Consider the following 18,375-nt stretch of genomic DNA (forward strand, 5'->3'; position numbering starts at 1 on the left):
GCCTTTTATTTTGTTCTTTATTGCCTATAACCTTTAACATAATTATTTATTTTCCTGCTAAACAGTGATTACAAAACGTAATGTTTCGCACAAGGTATGCAAACGCCTTGTTGAATCATTGAAATACGTGTGACCTTATATGAATAATATGTGCACGTATTGTACGGTGCAGTGTAATAGTGAAATAAATGAAATGTCGTATGGCTTTTAGTGCCGGGATATCCCAGGACGGGTTCGGCTCGCCAGGTGCAGGTCTTTCTATTTGACTCCCGTAGGCGACCTGCGCGTCATGATGGGGATGAAATGATGATGGAGAGAACATATACACCCAGCCCCCGAGCCGTAGGAATTAACCAATTAAGGTTAAAATCCCCGACCCGGCCGGGAATCGAACCCGGGACCCACTGAACCGAAGGCCAGTACGCTGACCGTTCAGCCAACGAGTCGGACAGTGTAATAATGAACGTGTAATATACACCCCTCGAGGCTTGCGCTATCTGATAAAGTCTTGGGCTAGCGCTTGCAAAAGCTGTTTCTCATGCACTCAAATTGTCAGTCGGCTCGTGACCATGACATACACACACTGTACCTTCAGCACTACCCGTTCACTCTCTTCCCCTCCTTTTTGGTACTGGAGTGCGGCGGTGTTGATTGTTTATTTCGGGTCACGATTTCTGTGCATGCATGTGCATTCTTCTGGTTGTATTTGCTCATTTTCTGCAATGACTACTGTATTGCGGAATTCCAGCGTTGAATTACTTTTTCTTCAGTAGTTTAGATGAATCATTTGTTCATTTTGAATCGTTGCATAGGCTAGTATTTTTTTTTTATTACGGGAAGAATCAATTCTGTTCAATTAGGATGATTCAGTCAGAAATATATAATTGTTTTCTTAGTCAAAAGGATTTAATTCCACTTAATCAAGTAACAAATAAAGTAGTATCAAGTAATGTAAACCATTTCATGGAATAACGTACTATAAGATTCAAATTTTCTGAGATACACTGACTGACAGAGCAAATGCAACACCAAGAAGGAGTGGTCAGAACTTTATGCCAATTGCAGGGTAGACTGACGTCACTGAGGTATGCTCATGATGTGAAATGCGCCGCTGTGCTGCGCACGTAGCGAACGATAAATGGGACACGGCGTTGGCGAATGGCCCACTTCGTACCGTGATTTCTCAGCCGACAGTCATTGTAGAACGTGTTGTCGTGTGCCACAGGACACGTGTATAGCTCAGAATGCCAGGCCGCCGTCAACGGAGGCATTTCCAGCAGACAGACGACTTTACGAGGGGTATGGTGATCGGGCTGAGAAGGGCAGGTTGGTCGCTTCGTCAAATCGCAGCCGATACCCATAGGGATGTGTCCACGGTGCAGCGCCTGTGGCGAAGATGGTTGGCGCAGGGACATGTGGCACGTGCGAGGGGTCCAGGCGCAGCCCGAGTGACGTCAGCACGCGAGGATCGGCGCATCCGCCGCCAAGCGGTGGCAGCCCCGCACGCCACGTCAACCGCCATTCTTCAGCATGTGCAAGACACCCTGGCTGTTCCAATATCGACCAGAACAATTTCCCGTCGATTGGTTGAAGGAGGCCTGCACTCCCGGCGTCCGCTCAGAAGACTACCATTGACTCCACAGCATAGACGTGCACGCCTGGCATGGTGCCGGGCTAGAGCGACTTGGATGAGGGAATGGCGGAACGTCGTGTTCTCCGATGAGTCACGCTTCTGTTCTGTCAGTGATAGTCACCGCAGACGAGTGTGGCGTCGGCGTGGAGAAAGGTCAAATCCGGCAGTAACTGTGGAGCGCCCTACCGCTAGACAACGCGGCATCATGGTTTGGGGCGCTATTGCGTATGATTCCACGTCACCTCTAGTGCGTATTCAAGGCACGTTAAATGCCCACCGCTACGTGCAGCATGTGCTGCATGTTCTGCGGCCGGTGGCACTCCCGTACCTTCAGGGGCTGCCCAATGCTCTGTTTCAGCAGGATAATGCCCGCCCACACACTGCTCGCATCTCCCAACAGGCTCTACGAGGTGTACAGATGCTTCCGTGGCCAGCGTACTCTCCGGATCTCTCACCAATCGAACACGTGTGGGATCTCATTGGACGCCGTTTGCAAACTCTGCCCCAGCCTCGTACGGACGACCAACTGTGGCAAATGGTTGACAGAGAATGGAGAACCATCCCTCAGGACACCATCCGCACTCTTATTGACTCTGTACCTCGACGTGTTTCTGCGTGCATCGCCGCTCGCGGTGGTCCTACATCCTACTGAGTCGATGCCGTGCGCATTGTGTAACCTGCATATCGGTTTGAAATAAACATCAATTATTCGTCCGTGCCGTCTCTGTTTTTTGCCCAACTTTCATCCCTTTCGAACCACTCCTTCTTGGTGTTGCATTTGCTCTGTCAGTCAGTGTATTTCAGTCCGCCTCTGTGGTGTAGTGGTTAGCGTGATTAGCTGCCACCCCCGGAGGTCCGGCTCTGCCACGAAATTTGAAAAGTGGTACGAGGGCTGGAACGGGGCCCACTCAGCCTCGGGAGGTCAACTGAGTAGAGGTGGGTTCGATTCCCAGCTCAGCCATCCTGGAAGTGGTTTTCCGTGGTTTCCCACTTCTCCTCCAGGAAAATGCCGGGATGGTACCTAACTTAAGGCCACGGCCGCTTCCTTCCCTCTTCCTTGCCTTTCCCATACCAATCTTCCCATCCCTCCACAATGCCCCTGTTCAGCATAGCAGGTGAGGCCGCCTGGGCGAGGTACTGGTCATACTCCCAAGTTGTATCCCCCGACCAAGAGTCTGAAGCTCCAGGACACTGCCCTTGAGGCGGTAGAGGTGGGATCCCTCGCTAAGTCCGAGGGAAAAACCGAACCTGGAGGGTAAACAGATGATGATGATGATGATGATGATGATGAGATATTTCAATATTATCTGAACCCAACTTTAATTTATCTAGGAAACACGTGTTTCTTTGCGACGTAAAAGTGGGAGTGGTCAAGACATATAAACTGCCTGACAAAAAAATTAAGCACCCAGAATGAGTTGTCCAATACTATCCCATTTCGGTATACATGCATACCATTGATGTGTGAGTAAATTATTAGATTTTTTTGCTAGTTGCTTTACGTCGCACCGACACCTCCGTAGCGTAACGGTTAGTGTTATTACCTGCCGTCCTCGGGGGCCTGGGTTCGATTCCCGGTACTGCCAGAAATTTAAGAATGGCAGAAGGGCTGGTATGTGGTTGAAATGGTACATGCAGCTCACCTCCAATGGGGGTGTGCCTGAAAAGAGCTGCGCCACCTCGGGATGAGGACACGAGTTTCTTCAGATAGGTCTTATGGCGACGATGGTACAGAAAAGGGATAGGAGTGGGAAGGAAGCGGCCGTGGCCTTAATTAAGGTACAGCCCCAGCATTTGCCTGGTGTGAAAATGGGAAACCACGGGAAACCATTTTCCGGGCTGCCGACAGTGGAGTTCGAACCTTACTATCTTCCGGATACTGGATACTGGCCGCACTTAAGCGACTGCAGCTATCGAGCTCGGTATTATTAGATTTACAAGGATCTCTAATGTGTAGAACGCCCACCAGAGTGCATTCTTGATGGCACAGTCCTGTTGTTGATTGCTCAACTGCTGTGAGTCGGACTGTTAATCAAGACGTGCAGAGAGGACTACATACAGTACGAAGAACCCGCGATGCTTCGCAGTCGCGTTAGACAGACTATCGACCAACTGACAGCATTTGACAAAGTCTGGTTGGTCTTATCGTGCAAATGCCAGGCATGTAGGCCATTCAGATGTCACAGTGGCCCAATGTTGGACTCAATGCGAACACGAGGGCACCCAATCACGCTGTGCAGGTTCGGGTCGAGGGAGGACCGTCGTAAGGTGCCCCAAGCATTGCGGGATCCCATAACTTCGGCACCCGCCATCCGCGAACATGTACTAGAGACTCGACAACATCCTGGCAGTTCCCGCACAGTGTCTCGACGACTCGCATCCGCCAGATTGGAGTCCTACCGCCCCATGCATCGGTTGCCACTGACACCAGAACACCAACGCCTGCGTTTGGAGTGGTGCGTTGCCCGCGAGGCATGGTCAGAGGACGACTGGCGTCGCATCATATTCAGTGATGATCCCCGCTTCTCCATAACCTCCGATGACAATCGTGTGCGGATTTGACGGCGTCGAGATCAGAGGGCTTATCCTGCCCATATTGTGGAAAGACACACAGGCGTAATCCCTCGCATCATGGTGTGGGGAGCCATAGGATATGCGTTCAGGTCACCTCTAATACCGCTTCGGCAGTCTTCGGCGGCACAGCGATACGTCACAGATATTATGCATCCCCACGTCCTACCCCTTATACCACAGGACCCTGGGACAGAGTTCCAACAAGATAATGCACGTCCACACACAACACGTATGTCTATGGACTGTCTAGAACATGTTGGGGTCCTCCCGTGGCCAGCAAGTTTCCCGGATCTCTCCATCATTGAACACGTATAGGATGACATTGGAAGGGGACTTCGTCCCAGTACCAATCAGCGGAATCTGGAGGGACAGCTGCAACAACTGTGGACGAACTTACCTCAGGAAAGGATCCAAAGGCTGCTTGACACCATTCCGAACCGCATAAGGGCATGCATTGCGGCCAGGGGGAGTGCGACACCCTACTGTCCTGGCGCCAACATTCCACCTGTAAGTGGTAACGGCCTTATCTTTGTCATCTCATATTTTAATCAGTTCAGTACAGGCACATGGTCTTTCAGCATATTATGTAGTTTTATTCACTTTCAACCACAACTTCAGGGTGTTTAACGTTTCTGCCAGGCAGTGTATTTGAAAAAAAAGGACTGTTTTTACTGAGATAAGAATCATTAACGGCAACATTATAAATGAGTGTAAATAAATTCATTGTTCATGAGAATTTAAAACCATTGTAAATAGCAACAACAAAAGGACTTATCAGAATTGATTTACATTAATTTTTTGATCATCAGGAGTCTGAGTCATGTTGTTTGCTAACGTTGATTTCTTTTTCCAACATAGATTTTCCTTTACGTTTCATAGTTGATACATTTGGTTTGTCAATCCACATTTTATTTTAGTTATTTGTGTTACTTTGGCAAATCCATGACATCTCCTATCCCTGTTTCAAGCATTGGACTCACGACCGGTCCACCGCTGTGGATCCTCATGCCTCGTGATTGCTAGACGGGATCAATACGTATAGTAACTAAGAAAGTTAATTGTTTAATTAATGCTGAAAACTATTAAATAAAGTTGAACATGCCGTTACAGTTAATTACATTGATAAGAACGTGCACATGTTAAGTAATATAGATTCAGTGTTTCAGACCTATCTTTGTAATCGGACCATATTTATTTTACGTTCTTTAAAAATGGATCCTAACCCACTGATTGTTCCATACATATTGTAACAATTTCAAGCAATATCAATAACACAAAACGCAAAGACAGCTTCGCTGGTTCCTTCCTTCTCGTGATCCTTCCCACTCCTAGCCCTTTCCTGTCCCATCGTCGCCGTAAGACCTATCTGTGTCGGTGCGACGTAAAACAACTAGCAAAAAAAAAAGAAGTATAACTGCACCTGTTCGGAATAGATTTCGCCTAAAATAATAATAAGCTTATTTGACATTAATGGCCGAACATCCTCTGATAGGAAAATGATCTGTCCCTTATGTCACTGAACCATCCCGTGAGCGCTCGGTAAGAATTTTTACAAGCGAAATGGACGTACGACGACAGCTTAGTGGGGCTGAAAGGGGCATGATTATCAGTACCCACCGGTTCGGTAATTCCATTAGTGCTATTTCTGGCAAGGTTGAGATACCATGTTCATCTATGAGTGATATAGTGATGAAATGGAAACGCCAGCGATTTACAAAATCCCCACTTCGACCAGGGATGCAAAGGAATTAACTTATACGGACAGTCGATTTCTTCGACGTGTGTTGAAATCATAAACAAAGGATCACTAAACTAAACGGTCACCGCTGATTGCCGTGGTCAAATGACGTCGCCTTTGGACTCTAGAACAATGGAAGAGCATTATGTGGAGTGACGAATCACGCTACACGTAGTGGTAATCCGATGCACGTTAGAGGACCGGAATGCCTGATGAGCGTCACTTACCGAAGTGCACTGTTCCCGTTGTGAAATTTGGTGGAGAATGCATTATGGCATGGGCCTGTTTTTCGTGGTTTGCTCTTAGTCCACTGGCTTTAATTCTTCGAAACGTGTATGCCGAAGCCCATTAGACAACACTGGACAATACTACGATACCCACACTCTGGCAACAATTTTCTTCTCAACATAATTCATCCGCTCATAAAGTGAAGGCCATAACCGAGTAGTTTCTCGGAATGGGAGTGAATGAAATCGAATTACTGGCGTGATCTAAACCCAATTGAATGTATCTGGGATGAGTTACAACGCACTTTGATAGCCAGACCAGTTCGTCCCAAAACTGCCAAAGAACTATTCGCCATGTTGCAGGAGGAATGTTTGAAATTACCTGAAGACATCTACCGAAACTTAGTGAGGTAGAGAGGTAGAGGCGCTGATACCGGCGAAGGACAGATCTACGTCACCACTGACACCATAGCAACTCCAGTTAATCCATTATCTACGGGTGTGGTGTAACTCAGGGGAACAAGAGTATTAAGACACACATGGAAATGTGCTTCATAATAATAGAAAGTTTCACAATGAATTCAAATATATATCTAGTTTATTCCATCAATCACATATTCGATGTGTGTTGAATGTAAATACGTGTGTATACCTAGATATGTTCTTGGCCCTAATCGTCATACTTTATTAAAATAGTTGCTAATTTCGTTCCGATTTTAGTATCTGGAACATCTTTCTTGAGTTAGAGATTAATAAGAAGCATGCAATCAAATGAGCAAGCTAAAATTTGTGCACTGCACCAGCCTTGGTAAATCCTTTCCATGCCAGAGCTTTAGTAGATACATTCCTCGTACCACTGACTGTATCAAGATTGTATGGAAAGAAATGTGGGTTAGATTTCATGAAATAGACTACATTTTTAAAGGGGGGTATGTACACCCTATATCTCTGAATGACTTCAAGAGTTCACAAAAAATTCCACGATAGGATGCATATTTATGGTTACATAGAAAATAGCTGTGAATGTCCGACTCGTTGGCTGAATGGTCAGCGTACTGGCCTTCGGTTTAGAGGGTCCCGGGTTCGATTCCCGGCTGGGTCGGGGATTTCAATCGCTTCTGATTAATTCTTCTGCCGTCCGACTCGTTGGCTGAACGGTCAGCCTACTGGCCTTCGGTTCAGAGGGTCCCGGGTTCGATTCCCGGCCGGGTCGGGGATTTTAACCTTTATTGGTTAATTCCAATGGCACGGGGGCTGGGTGTACGTGTTCTCGTCATCCTCATTTCATCCTCATCACGACACGTAGGTCGCCTACGGGCGTCAAATAGAAAGACCTGCACCTGGCGAGCCGAACCCGTCCTGGGATATCCCGGCACTAAAAGCCATACGACATTTCAATTCTTCTGCCTCGGAGACTGGGTGTATGTGTCCGTCCCAACACTTTCCTCATCATATTCAGACAACATACCACACTACCAAGTACCACAGAAACACGCAATGGTGCTTACATCCTTCCATATAGGGTTGGCGTCAGGAAGGGCATCCGACCATAAAACATAGCCAAATCCACATGTGCGACGCAGTTCGTACCCGCGACCCCACAGGTGTGGGGAAAGCGGTAGGAAAAGAAGAAGAAGATAAACTAGCTGTAAATAATTTTGAATGACCTCTGCACAGTTGTTGAATTTAGCTCACTAGATGTTAGAATTTTCCATTTCCAAGCAACATTCGTGATGGGGGCGTGACCAAATCTTTTATCCGTGATTTTATCACCAATTGCACATGTAAAAGTTCCCTCCACATAGACTAATGAAACCCACCTCAATTTTCCGTTCAATGTTTTGAAACTTTTGAAAACCCTATAACCACTAAGTGATGAGTTTACCGATAGCGAAATAACTTACATTACACTCCTCTAGGTCCGTCGTGGCTTGTTCAGAGATGATTTTGCTTTGCATGAGACCTAAATGTAAGAATTATGGTAAAGATGTTTCGTGAAGGTCCGCCTCTGTGGTGTAGTGGTTAGTGTGATTAGCTGCCACCCTCGGAGGCCCAGGTTCGATTCCCGACTCCGTCATGAAATTTGAAAAGTGGTACAAGGGCTGGAACGGGGTCCACTCAGCCTCGGGAGGTCAACTGAGTAGAGGTGTGTTCGATTCTCACCTCAGCTATGCTGGGAGTGGTTTTCCGAGGTTTTCCACTTCTCCTCCAGGCAAATGCCGGGATGGTACCTAACTTAAGGCCACGGCCGCTTCCTTCCCTCTTCCTGGTCTATCCCTTCCAATCCTCCCATTCCCCCGCAAGGCCCCTGTTTAGCATAGCTGGTGAGGCCACCTGGGCGAGTTACTGGTCATCCTCCCCAGTTGTATCCCCAACCCATAGTCTGAAGCTCCAGGATACTACCCTTGAGGCGGTAGAGGTGGGATCCCTCGCTGAGTCCGAGGGAAAACCGAACCTGGAGGGTAAACAGATGAAGAAGAAGGAGATGTTTAGTAAAACAAAGCAAAGCAAAGTCACCTCCGTACAGGCCATGAAGGCCCTTCTAGGAGTGGAAGGTAAAGCCTTCCACCATTGTTAACCTCGGCACGTGATGGGGTAGCGTGGTTAGCTCTACGGCCGGCCGCCTTTGCCCCCAGGAATTAACCTGGTACTCATTTTTGGTGTAGGATGAGTGATCCTCAGGGCCTCCGGAAGTGGAAATCTCGTTTCTTAAATTTTACGACTTCCTGACGGCGATTCGAACCCACGTCCTTCCGGGCGGACCGAGCACGCCTTTACCGCCTCGGCCAGGCAGTCCCTAGGAGATGTTTAGTGAAGAACGAAAAATATTTTTGTACTGTATTTTATATTTTTTGGAAATGATTCAAGATTTGGTCCTTTCTTATTTATATAATTATGTCTTTTCTCCTGGTTGTCCCATTTCAACAATAAACAAATTTGTCGTGGCCTAACTGCAGACCCATTAATTATGTAGTGATTTCTAATCGTCCGCCTCTGTGGTGTAGTGGTTAGCGTGATTAGCTGCCACCCCCGGAGGTCCGGGTTCGATTCCCGGCTCTGCCACGAAATTTGAAAAGTGGTACGAGGGCTGGAACGGGGTCCACTCAGCCTCGGGATGTCAACTGAGTAGAGGTGGGTTCGATTCCCTCCTCAGCCATCCTGGAAGTGGTTTTCCGTGGTTTCCCACTTCTCCTCCAGGCAAATGCCGGGATGGTACCTAACTTAAGGCCACGGCCGCTTCCTTCCCTCTTCCTTGCCTATCCCTTCCAATCTTCCCATCCCTCCACAAGGCCCCTGTTCAGCATAGCAGGTGAGGCCGCCTGGGCGAGGTACTGGTCATACTCCCCAGTTGTATCCCCCGACAGAGGCGGACGGTCTTCAAATTATTTTCTCAAATGTCAATGAGCAACCTTCACACTGTTTTACGTTCATGGTCGTGGGCACCCAAAACACATAATATAAAAATAAAAGCGTCCGCCTCTGTGGTGTAGTGGTTAGCGTGATTAGCTGCCACCCCCGGAGGTCCGGGTTCGATTCCCGGCTCTGCCACGAAATTTGACAAGTGGTACGAGGGCTGGAACGGGGTCCACTCAGCCTCGGGAGGTCAACTGAGTAGAGGTGGGTTCGATTCCCACCTCAGCCATCCTGGAAGTGGTTTTCCGTGGTTTCCCACTTCTCCTCCAGGCAAATGCCGGGATGGTACCTAACGTAAGGCTACGGCCGCTTCCTTCCCTCTTCCTTGCCTTTCCCATACCAATCTTCCCATCCCTCCACAAGGCCCCTGTTCAGCATAGCAGGTGAGGCCGCCTGGGCGAGGTACTGGTCATACTCCTCAGTTGTATCCCCCGACCAAGAGTCTGAAGCTCCAGGACACTGCCCTTGAGGCGGTAGAGGTGGGATCCCTCGCTGAGTTCGAGGGAAAAGCCGAACCTGGAGGGTAAACAGATGATGATGATGATAAAAATAAAAGCAATAATTTTCTTTAGAATCGAAATCTTAAAACTATCCATGGCTGCTCCGAAGGAAACAGTATTCATTATAATGCATAAATAGATTCCTGTTCCAGTTTCAAATCTCGTAGAAGGTCGTTTAATTTATTCTGAGCTAACAGATATGAGATTTACTGGACGGAGTACTTGCTTCAAATGTTACATTATTTTCGTCCCCTTTTCAACTTTAGTAGCGGTCTCATGTTTGAATCAACTTGGACGGCCAGATATGTTGGAGGAAATTGTACAGGTACATCCTCACTTTCTTTCTTTCTTAATCTGTTTATTGTCCAGGGTTGGCTTTTCCCTCGGACTTAGCGAGGGATCCCACCTCTACCGCCTCAAGGGCAGTGTCCTGGAGCTTCAGACATCGGATCGTGGGATACAACTGGGGAGAATGATCAGTACCTCGCCCAGGCGGCCTCACCTGCTATACTGAACAGGGGCCTTGGTGGGGGATGGGAAGATTGGGAGGGATAGACAAGGAAGAGGGAAGGAAGCGGCCGTGGCCTTAAGTTATGTACCATCCCGGCATTTGCCTGGAGGAGAAGTGGGAAACCACGGAAAACCACTTCCAGGATGGCTGAGGTGGGAATCGAACCCATCTCTACTCAGTTGACCTCCCGAGGCTGAGTGGATCCCGTTCCAGCCCTCAGACCACTTTTCAAATTTCGTGGCAGAGCCGGGAATCGAACCCGGGCCTCCGGGGGTGGCAGCTAATCACACTAACCACTACACCACAGAGGCGGCATCCTCACTTTAGGGAACCGAACTCACAGCAGATGTCAAGCTTCTGTACTTTACTGCGCAGTTCGTTTGGTGATAATGATGGTGATGACTGTTGGTTTAAAGGGTCAAGTATCGAGATCATCAGCCACGTGTGTTTGGATTGGGCCGATGACCTAGATGTTAGGCCCCTTTAGAAACACAACAACGTTTATTTGAATTTACTAATGTTTCTTTTCCTTCTTCTCAATCTGCTTACCCTCCAGGGTTAGCTTTTCCCTCGGTCTCAGCGAGGGATCCCACCTCTACCGCCTCAAGGTCAGTGTCCTGGAGCGTGAGACGTTGGGTCTGGGGATACATCTGTGGAGGATGACCAGTACCTCGCCCAGGTGGCCTCACCTGCTATGCTGAACAGGGACCTTGGCGGGGGATGGGATAATTGGAAGGGATAAACAAGGAAGAGGGAAGGAAGCGGCCGCGGCCTTAAGTTAGGTACTATACCGGCCTTTGCCTGGAGGAGAAGTGGGAAACCACGGAAAACCTATTCCAGGATGGCTGAGGTGGGAATCGAACCCACCCCTAATCAGTTGACCCGGACCTCCGGGTGGCAGGTAATCACACTAACCACGACACCACAGAGGCGCACAATGTTTCCTTTTAAGTATATAAAACAATCTATACTACATTCCGATTCACCTCTCATCATGGCTATGGCAAACTTCAGCAGCCGACAACATTCTAAGCACTGTCAAACGTTACCCACAGGTGAGCAGCAGAAATGAGAAGCCTATTATTCTCTATTAACTACCTCACTCGTTATTTTTCTAGTCTTTTTGGTGAGGCCTAGTGTATCTATGATAGGTGATGATGGATATTAGAGATACATCCATCCTTTTGGTTAACGACTCGAAATGCTCATATATGCACACTGTATGAAATGTACGTCACACTTTCAGGGTAAATCAAATTTCATCGTTGAAATTTAAATATCAATCTCTCATACATACAAGTTACCGGAATAGCCTACGTATAGCGAGCGATTTGGCCGTGTGCTTAGGGGCGCGAAGCTGTGAGCTTGCTGTCGGGAGATAGTGGGTTCGAGTCCCATTGTCGGCAGCTCTGAGAATTGTTTTTGCTTGGTCTCACATTTTCACACCAGGCCCATTTTATCGCCCCGTCCTATAAATCAAGATGCAATGTTTCGGGCGCCATTACGCATTTATGAATATGTCATCATCATCATCATCATCTGTTTACCCTCCAGGTTCGGTTTTTCCCTCGGACTCAGCGAGGGATCCCACCTCTACCGCCTCAAGGGCAGTGTCCTGGAGCTTCAGACTCTTGGTTGGAGGATACAACTGGGGAGTATGACCAGTACCTCGCCCAGGCGGCCTCACCTGCTATGGTGAACAGGGGCCTTGTAGGGGGATGGGAAGATTGTAAGGGATAGGCAAGGATGAGGGAAGGAAGCGGCCGTGGCCATAAGTTAGGTACCATCCCGGCATTCGCCTGGAGGTGAAGTGGTAAACCACGGAAAACCACTTCGAGGATGGCTGAGGTGGGAATCGAACCCACCTCTACTCAGTTGACCTCCCGAGGCTGAGTGGACCCCGTTCCAGCCCTCGTACCACTTTTCAAATTTCGTGGCAGAGCCGGGAATCGAACCCGGACCTCCGGGGGTGGCAGCTAATCACGCTAACCACTACACCACAGAGGCGGCCATTTATGAATATGTACCTATCAGTAATGTATTATGATGTTAAATTAATTCGTAGTGTTGTATATAAGTCCTATAACGGTGTTTATTAGAAACAATTGTGTGTAAGTTAAAGATCCTGTTTAAGGCACTTGCAAACGTGTAGGAAAGGGTACAAAATATAAAGAATACTGACTCTACTCTTTAGACGAGCCTCCGTGGCTCAGGCGGCAGCGCTGCGGTTTCTCAATGGTGGGTTCCGTGGTTCAAATCCCGGTCACTCCATGTGAGATTTTTACTGGACAAAACGGAGGTGGAGCAAGTTTTCCTCCGGTGCTCTGGTTTCCCGTATCATCTTTCATTCCAGCAACGCTCTCCAATATCATTTCATCTCTCAGCAATTAATCAATACCCCAGAGGAGTGCGACAGGCTTCGGCAGCCGGCACAATTCCTATCCTCGCCGCTAGAGGGGGCTTTATTCATTCTATTCCTGACCCAGTCAAATGACTAGAAACAGACTGTGAATTTTCATTTTCTTCATCTTAGAGTTATTGTATATATCTTCACTATTTCCACAGCCGATAGATCTCTAAATTGTATTGGTAAAGGTCAATGACCAGGTCAGGGATGGGATGAATGAAGCCCCCAACTTGCGGCGAGGAAATTTAATCTTAAAATATGGTTTCTAATTTTAAGGTTGATTTTTATTGCAAGCTGTAACATGAACACGCTTATTGAGAGCTACCTTTTACAGACGGGTCCTTACTGGCTCAAACTTTTATGTAGAGATTTTTACCCTCAGCAAATCATTCACACGTACTTGCGGTCTATCGTTGACAGTATAGGCAGCTTAAGCCAGGAAAGTGCTCAGATAGTAATTTCTTCTTTGATTTCTTTCACTAAAATTGCCACTGCACGTCTGCCTTTTGCCGTACAGTAGATGTATGTTTCATGCACCTAAAACTATCTCTATAAATACGACGGTAAAATCTCATCCGTTTGGTGGTTCTCGAGATAAATGCTCCATACCACGGTAAACTCTCATCCGTTTGGTGGTTCTCGAGATAAATGCTCCATACCACGGTAAATCTCATCCGTTTGGTGGTTCTCGAGATAAATGCTCCATACCACGGTAAATCTCATCCGTTTGGTGGTTCTCGAGATAAATGCTCCATACCACGGTAAATCTCATCCGTTTGGTGGTTCTCGAGATAAATGCTCCATACCACGGTAAATCTCATCCGTTTGGTGGTTCTCGAGATAAATGCTCCATACCACGGTAAATCTCATCCGTTTGGTGGTTCTCGAGATAAATGCTCCATACCACGGTAAATCTCATCCGTTTGGTGGTTCTCGAGATAAATGCTCCATACCACGGTAAATCTCATCCGTTTGGTGGTTCTCGAGATAAATGCTCCATACCACGGTAAATCTCATCCGTTTGGTGGTTCTCGAGATAAATGCTCCATACCACGGTAAATGTCATCCGTTTGGTGGTTCTCGAGATAAATGCTCCATACCACGGTAAATCTCATCCGTTTGGTGGTTCTCGAGATAAATGCTCCATACCACGGTAAATCTCATCCGTTTGGTGGTTCTCGAGATAAATGCTCCATACCACGGTAAACTCTCATCCGTTTGGTGGTTGTCGAGACAAATGCTCCATACCACGGTAAACTCTCTTCCGTTTGGTGGTTCTCGAGATAAATGCGCCATACTACGGTACAAACCTCATCCGTTTGGTGGTTCTTGAGATAAATGCTCCACACCACAGTAGAAACCTCATCCGTTTGGTGGTTCTCGAGACAAATGCGCCATACTACGGTACAAACCTCATCCGTTTGGTGGTTCTTGAGATAAATGCTCCACACCACAGTAGAAACCTCATCCGTTTGGTGGTTCTCGAGACAAATGCGCCATACTACGGTAGAAACCTCATTCGTTTGGTGGTTCTCGAGACAAATGCGCCATACTACGGTACAAACCTCATCCGTTTGGTGGTTCTTGAGATAAATGCTCCACACCACAGTAGAAACCTCATCCGTTTGGTGGTTCTCGAGACAAATGCGCCATACTACGGTAGAAACCTCATCCGTTTGATGGTTCTCGAGACAAATGCGCCATACTACGGTACAAACCTCATCCGTTTGGCGGTTCTCGAGATAAATGCTCCACACCACAGTAGAAATCTCATCCGTTTGGCGGTTCTCGAGATAAATGCTCCATACCACAGTAGAAACCTCATCCGTTTGGCGGTTCTCGAGATAAATGCTCCACACCACAGTAGAAACCTCATCCGTTTGGTGGTTCTCGAGATAAATGCTCCATACCACGGTGGAAACCGAATCCGTTCAGAGAATTTCGAGATTAGGTCATACATGAACCTGACGAGGACTCTAATTTATAAGTACAGATAATTTATAAATGGAACAGAGGTATCATTTTAAATGAAAATTCCGAGCGAGTCGGCCGCGCGGTTAGGGGCGCGTAGCTGTGAGCTTGCATCCGGGAGACAGTGGCTTAGAACCCCACTGTGGGCAGACCTGCAAATGGTTTGCCGTGGTTTCCCATTTTCACACCAGGCGAATGCTGCGGCTGTACCTTAATTAAGGCCACGGTCGCTTCCTTCCCATTCCTAGCCATTTCCTGTCCCATCGTCGCCATAAGACCTATCCGTGTCGGTTCAACTTAAAGCAACTTGCAAAAAGAATAAAGATTTTTTTATCATACTTGCAATTCTACTTTATTATTATTATTATTATTATTATTATTATTATTATTATTATTATTATTATTATTATTCCTCAACCGAAATAATTAGAGGTGTGATGACATTTGGACATTAACCAAGGTAATTTCATTATTTATTAAGTTCACTTCTAATTATGTAGTCATAATTTCTATACGCAACAACCATTTATCCACTGATGTGTTTAATTTTATATCCGGAAGACTCATTTTCGTGTTCTGTGAGCCACTGTACGGTACTTCATTTTTTGATTATTCCCGGGCGACACGCTTGGCTTAGAATTAATTTCATTGCTGCACTAGTCCTCCTCGTATCTAACGAAAAGATTCTTAGTTTGTGATGTACTTTACGTTAACAAACAAGAAGAGGTGGAGTATAGTTTGGTGTACTCAGTGCTGCAGTACTGCAGCTGGTATAACAGGTGGCCGCGAAGGCAATCTAAATACTTTGCTACAGAAGCAGTACAAACTAAGCGTCTCATAGGATTTATTTAGGATCATGTCTCACCAACAATTATCTCCGCCCCTGTCTGCCGCCTAGCGCTGCGGTACGATGTCTGTTTGATCACCCGGAATCCGTTCATATGTCTAGAACATGCAGCCAAATGTTACCAATTTCTTCATCTTTATGGTGCTGAACATATTAAAGCCGTGGGGTATGACTCTCAGGGTATAGAGATACAAGGTTTGTTAACCGATATTAAAAATATTGTGATTAATTTCATCATTCAGGAAATCAAAACCTAGCGAAAGTAACGTATGATCACGGTATAATTGACCGAAATTAGGATTCTCTCCTAATTATTTGTGCTGTAAAATTGATCAAGGCATAAATCATACTCAAGACTGAAATGAAACATCTACGTTACTCGACAATTCATACATATTCCACAGTAAATATGTTCTTATTTCATATACGTTGACTTATTTTCGTGAATAAGTAGACTTTATTTTATGTGAAACTCGTGAATTACATATCACTGTAATATAATACTTAACTTAAAAGTAATAAATAATATTTCTGTTGATATCCTAAGCATGTCATCACGATGTCTATGGTGATTTCCATTACATTTCGTGGTTATATATGAATTACCTAGCTATCTGGCTCCTCAGACGAACGGTCAGCATCAAAAACTTCGATTCAGAGTGTCCCGGGTTCGCTTTCCGGTCAGATGAGGGATTTTGACTGCACCTGGTTAATTTCTCTGTCTCAGGGAGGGGGTGTTTATCTAAGTACATTCCTCTTCATGTACGCATAACACATCACCCTACCAACCACATCAGAAATACGCAATAGCGAATAAACCCTTCCACTGGGGTTGGCCGCAAAACAGAACCAAATCCACAATATGCGACACAGTTCACATCCGCGATCCTACCATGGTGTTGGCAAAGTGCTCTCAGTGCATTCACACTTGTAGTATTAAAACTGGTAAGTTATATACTGTGAACAATTCATGACTTTCGCATGAATGGTGATCGCAGTAAGGCTGTCTTTGAATATAAGCTCCAAGTCAGTTTTACGATAACGAAGGGATATTATTTTAAACTGAAATCACCACTCCACTTCGAAAGTGTATTGTCGTATCAAGAAAGTTCTGGCTTGTTTTAGCACTGGATTGTTGAGTGAAAACAAGTTACTGTTTAATTGAACTGTTGTGATTTTCTTCCATTGATATTCTGTACTGCTGAGCAATCAGCGTCTCATTTTGAAAGCAGGTGGTATAGGCTATCACTATAACTTTGGAGCCCGAATACTCGTTTATCACTTTCTTTATGGTGTCAACATTTTTATCTCCTAGATATTAAAGTGCAATGAGCACATTTTAAATTTTCGACATTTCAACCGCTTTGAATAGAATTATATGAAACCCTACCTATAGTTATTATTGGACACTACAGATTACGCGTCTATTAACCTGACACCTTGCCTGGTTTCCATCAAGAATAGAGATTCGTTAAAAGAAATCCTACACTTGAACAGGAATTCTACTTCGCAGTCTGACTGATGAGTAGTACGTTTGACCTTACTGGGGTGTAATGCAGAGCCCTCAATTAGTCAAAAAGTAAATTTTCTCCTTGAAATTTGCGGCACTTGGCCAACAGGTCATCGCAGTTACATCTGATTCTATTCGTGGATTATTGTATTTAACCAAGTTTACCAAGTTCATTCTGAATCTCTTACCTCACTATCAGAATGAGATGATACGAGTTAATTGATAGATATTCAGCTGTCAAAATATAAAACTGAAGTGTGATAACTGATATTCTGATTACTGCAAGGATTCAGAGAGCACACCTATTAATAATTTCTTGGAACATAATTGCCACTAGGAATAAAAAGTAATTTATTTGGGCCATTAAAACTGAATAAAGAATGATTTCAGATTAGTGTCGAGGCTTTCTGCGAGGACAGCTCCTGAACCTCAAATTATCTTAAAACTGAAGGCGGAATTCAAAACGAACCGGAGGAAGATGGTAAAGCAGCCTTGAAGAATTTTTTGTAGTAAAGGTTGAATGTTATAAACAATGAAATTATTGATAATGTTAGAAAAACATTAATTGCTGCAAAAAAAAGATCGGAATTTTTCTGCAAATAAGGAATTAGTTATGTATATCATACTTTCAGTTAATATCGGTTAGCAACCTTGTTGATTTTTCTAGGCAATGATATCATTTAACTCTTGAACATTTCAATAGAAGGAAGCCAAGCTGGTTATGGGACTCATGGAAACATTATGCATTTCCTAATTTCATGCAAATATTTACACTATTAGTTTTAAATTTGAATGACCCACTTATTACGGAAGAGAGAAATAGTATCTTCTTAATTTATGCACGTGGTGTTTCCCTTAAATTATTGGCTTTTTTCTTATGTATTTGTATTTACTCTAATATTAATCCATATGTCCATTTTATCAGCATTCAGGGATCAGTTAATTAATGATGTTGATAAATATCTACAAATGCATATTCAAACATTACACTAAGATTTCACTGGTTTTTCTGTTTTAGCAAGTGAGTACGCTATATGTATTTG

At 45.5% G+C, this 18,375-nt stretch overlaps 1 protein-coding gene across 2 annotated transcripts in view; it reads right to left on the reverse strand.

The window, feature by feature from the left end:
- Positions 1-18,375, reverse strand: part of LOC136863237 (fibronectin type III domain-containing protein 5) — an 862,231-nt gene that overhangs the window by 101,647 nt on the left and 742,209 nt on the right. The window contains exon 7 of one of the 2 annotated variants that reach the window (XM_067139621.2): positions 4,605-4,712. The exons of the other annotated variant lie outside the window; for it this stretch is intronic. Coding sequence (XP_066995722.2) covers positions 4,605-4,712 — 108 coding nt within the window. The remainder of the gene's footprint in view (positions 1-4,604; positions 4,713-18,375) is intronic. 2 annotated transcript variants of the gene reach the window in all.

This window comes from Anabrus simplex, chromosome 2 (genome assembly GCF_040414725.1).
Source record: "Anabrus simplex isolate iqAnaSimp1 chromosome 2, ASM4041472v1, whole genome shotgun sequence".
NCBI classification, from domain to species: domain Eukaryota; kingdom Metazoa; phylum Arthropoda; class Insecta; order Orthoptera; family Tettigoniidae; genus Anabrus; species Anabrus simplex.